The 9,882-nt window shown below is 43.7% G+C and overlaps 1 protein-coding gene across 1 annotated transcript; it reads right to left on the minus strand.

The window, feature by feature from the left end:
* Positions 1 to 3,096: 3,096 nt before the first annotated feature.
* On the minus strand, positions 3,097 to 7,182 carry LOC135826467 (uncharacterized). The gene is made up of 4 exons (XM_065339073.1): positions 6,857 to 7,182; positions 5,330 to 5,545; positions 4,777 to 5,046; positions 3,097 to 3,660 (listed from the first exon to the last, which is right to left on the minus strand). The coding sequence occupies exons 1-4, from the start codon at positions 6,981 to 6,983 to the stop codon at positions 3,377 to 3,379; spliced, it is 897 nt and encodes a 298-aa protein (XP_065195145.1). The 5' UTR covers positions 6,984 to 7,182; the 3' UTR covers positions 3,097 to 3,376.
* Positions 7,183 to 9,882: the final 2,700 nt, after the last annotated feature.

Below are 9,882 nucleotides of genomic sequence, written 5' to 3' on the forward strand. Positions count from 1 at the left end.
ATTTCCATATTGGACTTACTCAGTTCTTCAGTGGCCTGCTTCGACTTGAACGATACAATTAAGGAATTTCTAGGAAGTTATTGTTCTGCCCTCTCCCCGCAAACCTCATCGAGGCATCCGTGGACGTTAGAATATCCCAGAAGGATCTCAGAAACAAGAAAACTCGTAGCTTTGGCCTCAACTAAAAAAATGAAAATCACGGTTCGCTTTAGACTACGCTGGAACGCGGGTTTTCAGCATTCGCAGGAACGGCACCACGCTTTTGGATGAAGGCGCAGATGCAGCACCTACATTGTGAAGCGGTGAGAGTTGAGTAGATGAAACCCGCCATAAAGTTGTCAAAGACCGAAAATCCCATTCACTGCATCCATGTGGCCTCAACTAACCTTCCTCAAATCTGAAATGATACCTGTGCTGAGAACAGAACAGCGATGAGGTTAATGTCCATAATAAAACATGTACATATTCATGTAGATTAAAACACAGCCAAACAAAAGAGAACAGCATGGAGCCAGTGGTGCCTCAATGGGTGGGTGTTTTCCACGAGTTATAGACCGGATAAAGACGTAATCCGCCATCATTGTTATCTTAAAGGGTACATCTGTTAAGCAGACACCATTCAAGTACAGTATGAATGTTCAGTTGGCATGCTTAGCTGGCAATCCGCTTTCAGGGGCAGTATCGGCTTATAGTAGGTGGCGGTCGACAGAGATGTTTGGATTCTGATAGTGAATGATGACCACCTCGATCAAGTCATCAGTTTCTTCATTTCACTACTTAGACGGTAATGGGAATCTTTGAATTGAAAATATTGAAATATATTCATAAAATGGAAATCATTAACTGAGAGCATGTCTTAGTTAACCGGATATGATTGGCTATTTTTATCTCTCTGTTTTCCCTCAAATTATGTACGCAGGTTTCCTTTGGCTATCCCAACACTATGCAAAGGATTTGATGCACACTGTTATGAAACCTCTCTAGCAGGTGTACAACTCACTATAGGCCCAAAACACGACTGAGGTTAGAGACGTCTACAGCGGGACCTAACTACCGCCATGGTGATTTGACCTCAACCCACCCTGGGTTGACCGCATCGTTACTAGACAGAATCATGGTGGATTTGATCCAGTGGATCAAGTATTAAAATCAGAACCAAAATCCCGGAGACCAGGTTGATCGGTTAAATGGATGCAATTGCACGACATACAAAACAGAAACCGAAATTCTGTTTGAAACTCCCAAGATCACGATGCATTGGGTTATTTGAAGAACGATAGCAACCACATACAACCCTGATCTACGACTAAACCGTGGAAAGATGTAACACCGAATCCTGTGGGATACACCGTTACGCGCAAGTGCTGGTGCCCTGAATAGATACAGCCATACTCGTATGAAGCGCTACAGTATGTTGAGCCTGATGCGCGGGATTATCAAGCAAACTACCTTTGAGATATATGTCTGCTGTATTTCGGTAGCTTGCCAGGTGCCTTAGGAATCCATGTATCAGTAATTTAATTGCAGTGCCGCCAAGCTCTCCGGTGAATTGGCATATTATTCTCATGTTATTCATATGCAGAGTAAAACGTGTCCATTGTCCTGAAGGTAATTCATGCTGGCAGTGTGGAATCACCGGCTTTTGTTTACAGGAACCTCTCACTTCTTCTGTTGAGAATCGCACCAGTGTGTTTCACCTGACGCACACAGAATGTCAATGGAATGGAAACACAAGGTACATGACGTACCTAGTCCTCGATATGGTTTTCGTGCTGTTCTGTCCTCCTCAAATACAGTGGAACTCGGACACCTGGGGAGTGTTAAAGTTACTAATCAGGTGTACGTCTTACCTGGGTAGACTCGTACTCAGTGAGTTGCACTTTAACAATAGTTCACAAACCTCAACTGATTAGGTGGGTCTGGAATCGCACTGTCTTAACTCGTATTGCCTTCCCTTCAGTCTGAAAATTTAGGTTTTTCGATTTTATGTGTGAAGAAGCATGGCAAGCACCAACTGAGCGATGAATATCCCTGTGCCAAAGAAAGTGCATGCCATGTTTCGACTGCATGTAGCACAAAACACAATGTCCTGGTACAAGTCACACATGTTTTGCACTTGCAAATTCAGCCACTGATAAGCATGCGAGTGTACAAAAAAACACAATACAAGCAATGTACAAGACATTACATTGGTAGTACATGTACAGAAACGCTGCAAAATCAGAAGTGGCAATATGCAAAGCAGACCGAGTTGGTTTGCAGCACTGCATCCGGATATTTGCTTTAGACCAGTGCTGTTCCATTTCTAGCAAGATGTTGCTCTCTTTAAGCTGATCTGCATTGACCCTGCTAATTCTTCTCCCTGACCTTTTCAGTTCCAAGTTATTTTGTGTACTACAGGCTGCTGGCATGACACTTTAGCAATACATTTCCCATTCATTATGTCTCTGTGCTCTATTCCTCTTTCTCCTTAGCGTACTCCCCCCTATTTCTGCAGCTAGACAGAATCATGAGGTATCTGTTCAGCATTTTCCAAGGAAAGTTAGAACTTCTACCTGGCAAACATTAGGCTTTGGCTATGTAATATCAGCTGAGTGTTAATATCGGCGACAACTTGTTACGCCAGTTCCCGAGCTGACCACAAACTACACTCACATGATGAAGAAGACTGTATTCTCAAACGAATAATAATTATGTATAAGTCTGCAACAAAGGAAGCAACAACTTATTACAAGTAGGAATTGATTACATGCATGGGTACTTGATTCTTGATTTCATTGCAAGTACTCAGCAAGAGATGGAGGTTGAAGCTGGAAATGCGATGCAGTCGTGTTGCCGTAAAACAAGCGCGGCAATTGGTGAATATGGCTGCAATGCGAGGTCATAGAGAATGGCAAAAATTGGTCGCAAATACAGTTGGGGAAATTGAGGTCAATGCATGCGTGCCTGACTACAGTTGATTATTACAATGTGATGTTCATCCGCCGTCAGTAGAGGACTCAAGTTGCCAAAGGCTAAGTACAAAGTACACAAATAAGGACGAACGGTAACAGTTTCATCACTCCGCGTTTCAAGAATAGACTGGAGCACCATACAATTATCTTACAATTATGTACGTGCAACAACAGTTTCCTCGTGAACAAGAACGCGAAAACTGAGAAAAGGACAAACTTCAGGCTCTTCAATATCATGTAATTCTTAAAAGTTTTCCTCTAATGTACTTTGAAGTCTTAAGTCGAAGAGCGAGGTGATTGCAACAGCGCAAGGAAAATAGAACAGTGTTTGTAGAAGGTATGCAACAAGTAGAAAAGGACACTCCAGTGTATGGTGTAAGTAAAGATTCGTGTGGCACGTCTTCAGCAATATCTACGTGTGCTTAGTAAGCAACATACGTGTACACACCGTCGTCACAGTTGCTTTGCTCCGGCTCTGCCGCTCTGTTCCCGTACAGCTCACTCTCCGTCATGGCTACTGGCGTTTCAGTAATGCTACTATGCACACCATCATGGCAGAGCTGTGATCCATCCTTTCTTCCATACGTCTTTGATCTGCTGCGTAGGTAGAGCTTGATAACCAAAGCCGCTGTGAGGAAGCCAGTTGCAAACGACCCAATCGCAACGCCAATCACCACCCCCGATGAACTGCCATTGCTCACTACCCCTACGAGAGGCACAAAAATTGGGAGAAAAAGAGCTCCGCGTCATTACATTAACACAATTGTTGTGGAAATGACAGCTCTGACATTACAGTAAAGAGGAAGAATTGTTCTGTGGACACTTTAAGAATTTACATGTAAGTTTTTAAAGTCTGCGTATGTTTCCTGCACAATTTGTCCTGTCTTTTTCAACACAGTTTAAAACAGTCCATTCTGACTTTCATCGTTTTTCCGTATCCGACTAGCTATGGACCAGGCTCTGGACCAGGCCTGTGAAAGTGTTTTAAATATTAACAAATCCCACTACGTGAGATTGTAGGTTAGTGTATGTGTACAGATGTGCAGTTAAACATATTCATCTGATCATTCATTCGATAAATTAATTTTGATTGATCTTCCTCATGGAAATACATGTAAATTCCTAACCAGGGTTGTGTTATTGATCGACGGCAGGAAGAAACGTTTGGCCCGATCGTAATCAGTTCAGTCCATCCTCCCTACGACACATATGCGCTCTTAGACCGAACAAATTCCAAGCACCAACACTGGCACAACGCTGATTTAGTACAGGGAGACTACATATCATTTCGGTAGCATTTAGTTATCTGACTGACTTCATATTTCCGCTCTACACTAACTAGCAGCAGGTTTAAAAATGCTCGACAAATTGGCAGATTCGGCTCGAAAAGCAGTGAAATTGACAGCAACATACAAACCTGATGGCAAGCAATTCCTCGAAATTTGCTAGTACTCTTCATCCACATACCAAACATGCATGAAACATACCAGAAAATGTACCAAATTCTGTCGATTTTTCCGCCGGCAGTATCCACCAACGGTTACTTCATGGTGTTTAATGAGAGAAGACCTGCGTCGTGTACACATAAGAACTCAACGGTACGATGATTACCCAGTGGTTTGAGAGAGTTGCAGTATGAGAAAATGGACTGCACCTACCATGGGCATAGATAACAGAGAAACTACGTTGTAAACCTTGCAGGCCCTGCCATTATTAGATCAAGCTATATACATGATATACATGTACCAGTCCCCTTAAAATTTATTGGCATGGTTGTATTTGAAGAAACTCCTCCACTATTTCCATTTAATGTTCCACGTACGTATTGCCTCTTTTGGCGGATTCCCACCCACCGGTGAGGATATTGGTAAGGTCCTGACGCCGTCCGATGAAGTGGAAAATGCTGGCAGCCCTTGGGAAGTGAAGGTAAACTTTTTCTCTGTTGGTGGTTTGGAGAGCATTTTACCGGTAGTGTACTGTGGACTGGACGTTTTCGTTGGCGACTTGGAAAGAGATATTGTACTTGGCAAGAGGGGTTTTCCAGATGAGGCTACCAGGGAGCCTTGCGTTGGAACTGTACTTGATGCGGTTTCTAAAAGATTGAACATTACAAAAGAACAAGCATACACTGGATACATCGATATGAATACCTGTCCAAGGCTCAATCACCATCCTAAAGTGAAGGAAATTTTTATTTCTGTTTTTGTTTCCTATATATCGATTTTTCTTCTAGACTGCTGTGGATGACGTCAGAATGCCTGACCTTATCACTTGAATAATTGGAAAAGCTGCCGCTTTGTTCCAAAAATATCAACATTCCTCACTTTTGCAAAAGGGTGTTTATTTCCGAGGAAAGGCAACTGCAGGGCACTTACCAAATTCTGTTGCTCTCGTGCTTGCGGATGAAGAGAACGCTGAAGGCGGTAATCCACTATCCGTGATAATACTTGGTGCTACAGTAAACGGCCTAAATCGGACCGGCGGGATGGTTGTGGTATGCAGTCTTGGGGTTCCTGTCGGCTTACTGAGTATGGTATTCCTTAGGACGGCATAATAAGGTTCCCTTCTTGTCCACACATTTTGAAGTGTAACTGAAGACAGGGGGGGGGGGGAGAACACAGAAATATACACAAATTATCACCGAATTTTCTTAATCTGGTAACCTAGATGGAGACAATAATTTCATTAGTGTCTTAAAAATAGGAATGAGGCAGGCATCATCCAGTTCAAATGCGGTGCTTTGAATGTTGGAAGATGAAATATGCCTTACTCGGACCCTTGAAGGATGGTGGCGTTCTTCCGAATACGAAAAACTCGGCTTCTAGCCGAGTCTGACGCGGACCGAGAAACTTCTATTATACATCTCGCAGCTTGCTTCAGAGACAGTCACATTCAGAGTCACTACATTGAATTGCAGAACAGCGTACATGCGATATACTGTACTAAAACATGTGATATTGTGATATTGATAAAATTAATATTACCATTCAGCAAATCAGGTATGCCAGCATTAGCAGTAGGGACCATGTGGTACCTAGAGGAAGACATTATACTTCTATATTAGAGAATCCACTCTTCTATAGAGAGCGATGGAGAGAGAGAGAGCCAGAGATAGATCGACTGGGCGCACTAATTGCGCGAATAAGGTCTGCTACATGTGATCACACAGAAGAGAGAGAAACTGGCTGTGACCTACTGCAGCTGGATTTGTGAACTAGCGCCCTATGTCTGCATAAGGCAGTATGATTATGGGTTGTGTAACATTTGCCACTAGGTGAAGGTAAGCGAAAAAGGGAATGTATTTGACTGGTGTGCTACCACATCAGCGAAACCCATTTCACCGCGGTGGACACCAGCGCCCGTCTTATGGGAACTCGCCACTTTGCCCAGGACTCAATTCGGCATGACCCGAATCGAAATTGACCATGTACTTGAAGGTATTAAATTGTCCTCTTCACGAATAGGACAGAACAAACAGCACGAGGGACCAGTCACAATAAACGAGATTGTAAACAAACAAGAGGATACACACCCTGATATACTTCACTGTATATGTATGAAGTGCTGCATACTTGTGACTTGACTGAGTCACGACTGGAATGGATCAGCCGAGATTGCAAACAAACAAGAGGCTACACGCCTTTATTGACTTCGCTGCATATGTACGTAGCGCTGCATACGTGTTACTAGTACTTGACTGAGTCCCGACTGGATGGGCTGAAAATGGAGCTTGCCTAGTGGAAGGTCTGCTGCAAGAACATGTAGCGGGGTGCGGATAGCAGTTGAGCCAAGTCGAGTCTGCAAGCGCGAGTTTCCACATTGAGAGCAACACCCATTCTTTGAAATATCGTCTTTGTTGATGCCTCAAATCGAGACTGTATACAAGTAATAATTAAACGTACCATGTTGTGTTGGGATTCCAGCGGCTTTAGTTGACTTCGGAGGAGACGTTCCTCCGTTCCTGCTCCCCGAATCGGCTAGTCCTATAAACGCGATCGTGAATACCCAAACGGTGATATTCATTTCCATATTGGACTGACTCAGTTCTTCAGTGGCCCGCTTCGACTTGAACGATGCAATAAATGAGTTTCTAGGAAGTGATCGTCCTGCCCACACCACGCAAACCTCATCGGGGCATGCGTGGACATTAGAATGTCCCAGACGGATCTAAGAAACAGGATGACTCTTAGCCTTGACTACAAATAAAAACAGAGTTTTCCGCATCCCCGGGATCGCCACCACGCTCTTGGATCAAGGTAGAGATGCAGCTCCTAAAGTAGTGAGAGGTGAGTAGATCAGACCCACCACAAAGTTGACAAAGACCGAAAATTCCATTCACTGCATCCATGTGGCCTCAACTAACCTTCGTAAATTCTGAAATGATACCAGTGTTCAAAACAGATCAGCGATGAGGTTAAATGTACATTATATTATCATTATTAATGCAAATAAGGCTGAGAAATTACACAATGTATAAAACCAGCAGTTGCCAGATGGAAGGAAGAATGAGGAATGATCGGGAATGAGGTGCTTATACGCATGCACCTGTACATACTAAATATGCATACTAGTACATAATCATGTACACCAAAACATAGCCAAAGAAAAGAGAATGATGGGCTGGTCATCATGCAGCCAGTGGTACCTAAATGGGTGGATGTTTGCCACGAGTTATTGACCGGATAAAGACGTAATCCTGCCATCATTGTTATCGTAAAGGGTACATCTGTTAAGCAGACACGATTCAAGAACAGTATGAATGTTTAGTTGGCAGGGTTAGCTGGCAATCCGCTTTCAGGGGCAGTATCGGCTTCTAGTAGGTGGCGCTCAACAGAGAATTTTTGGTTCGGATACAGAATGATGACCACCTCGATCAAGTCATCCGTTTCGTCATTTCACTACTTAGGCGGTAATGGGCATCTTTGAAATGAAAACATAAACATATTTTCCATCATAAAATGGAGATTATTTGGGCCTCAACCAGCGAAAACAGCCCTTAGGGTCAACATTTTCAAAATTCCTTTTTGGTTAGAAATTTGTTGAACCACATCTACTGAAGGACCTCAGCCAAGAAAAAGTTCAATATTCCGATTCTAAACGGGTGTATACACCAATATACAAGATGTACTCCAAATTGGTGCAATGTATGTGTACAATGAATATTCAGCATTCGAAGGTGGGTGGGCAGCTTGAATACTTTTGAAATAGTGAAGTAAGCAGCTATAATGACAAAGAATAGCTAATGAGTGCGGAGAGATGATCGACATATTCGCAGCTTCATCCTGCGTGGAGTCGTTCCGCAATCTCGTCTTCCATTTCTTCCTCCGCAGCTGAAGACACGACGTCGCTGCCGTCACTAGCCCCAGACTCAGAATTTATCTCAGGTGACGACTCCTCATCTTCCGACTCTGACGAGTCATAGGCCACCTTGAGCCGCATCGCAGCAGGAGATGACGGCTGCGATCCGCCTCGCTGTCGACATCGATGTCGGAACCAAAGAACGTTTCATCCTCATTCTGAACTTCAGCGGCTACTTCAGCATCCCACTCCCCACCAGGCTCGAGCTAGCTGTAGACAATGACTGCCGTGTGTGCTCTGCGAACAGCTCTGGCGTCCGCAGCCATCGCAACAAGGTCAAGGAACACTGGACTCGCCACTCGACACCTCTTCAACTTCAAAATAAATTACTTCAACTTCAAGCAAAGAGTTCAAATCAAGAAGTCGTCGCGCTGTTTGCAGCGCGATCAAAAAATCGTTGAACGTCACAAATCGACCTTTTTCTCGAAAAAATTACGAAATCTCTAAGGGTCGTTTTCGCTGATTGCGGCTCATTTACTGAGAGCATGTCTGAGTTAACGTGATAAAATTGGCTAGTTTATCTCTCTGGTTTCCTACTACTTATGTAGGCAGGTTTCCTTTGGCTATACCAACACTTTGCACAATGCTGGGAACTCCTCTAGCAGGTGTACACCTCACTATAGGCCCAAAACACGACCGAGGTTTGAGACGTCTACAACGGTAGCTAACTACACCATGGTGATAATTATGACCTCAACCCACCCTGGGCCGACCGCATCGTGACAAGCCAAAATCATGTCGGATTTAATCGATTGGATCAAGTATCAAAATCAAAACCAAAATCCCGGAGGCCAGGTTGATCGGTAAAATGGATGCAATTGCACGACATATAAAACAGTAACCGAAATTCTGTTTGAAACCTTCAATATCACTGTGAAAGGAAAATGACCAAATGTTACGAGTTACGACAAACTGTCCACCAACGTAACCAGATCTTATACAGTCAGCCAGTGCGACAAAATGGCACAAAACTCACAAGGAGTAATGAGACATTCGGCGACCTGACACCTAGCTCAAACACTTCTCCAAGGCGCAAACCAACAACCTTCCAACTTGGAAGGCTCAGGTTCGGAAAGGTCAAAGAGGGACAGTTTGTCATAACTTGTAACATTTGGTCCTTTCCTTTTAACTATATTGGCTCACCATCCGAGTTCAATATCACTATGCTTTGGGTTATTTGAAATACAATAGCAACCACATAGATCCCTGATCTACGACTAAATCGTGGAAAGATGTAACACCGAGTCCTGTGGAGTACGCCTTCACGCGCAATAGCTAGTGCCCTGAATGGATGCAGCCGTATTCGTAGAAAACGCTACAGTAGGTTGAGCCACACTCGCGGGATTATCAAGCAAGCCACCTCTTTTTGAGATCTATATGCGTGCTGTATTTCGGGAGCTTGCCAGGCGCCTTTGGAATCCAGGTATCATTAACGTAATGGCAGTGCCGCCAAGCTCCTCGGGGAATTGGCACATTATTTTCATGCTATTTACATACAGAGTAAAACGTGGCCATTATCCTGAAGGTAATTCATGCTGGCAGCGCGGAATTACCGGCTTTTGTTTGCAGG

Source organism: Sycon ciliatum, chromosome 10 (genome assembly GCF_964019385.1).
Source record: "Sycon ciliatum chromosome 10, ocSycCili1.1, whole genome shotgun sequence".
Lineage (NCBI taxonomy): Eukaryota > Metazoa > Porifera > Calcarea > Leucosolenida > Sycettidae > Sycon > Sycon ciliatum.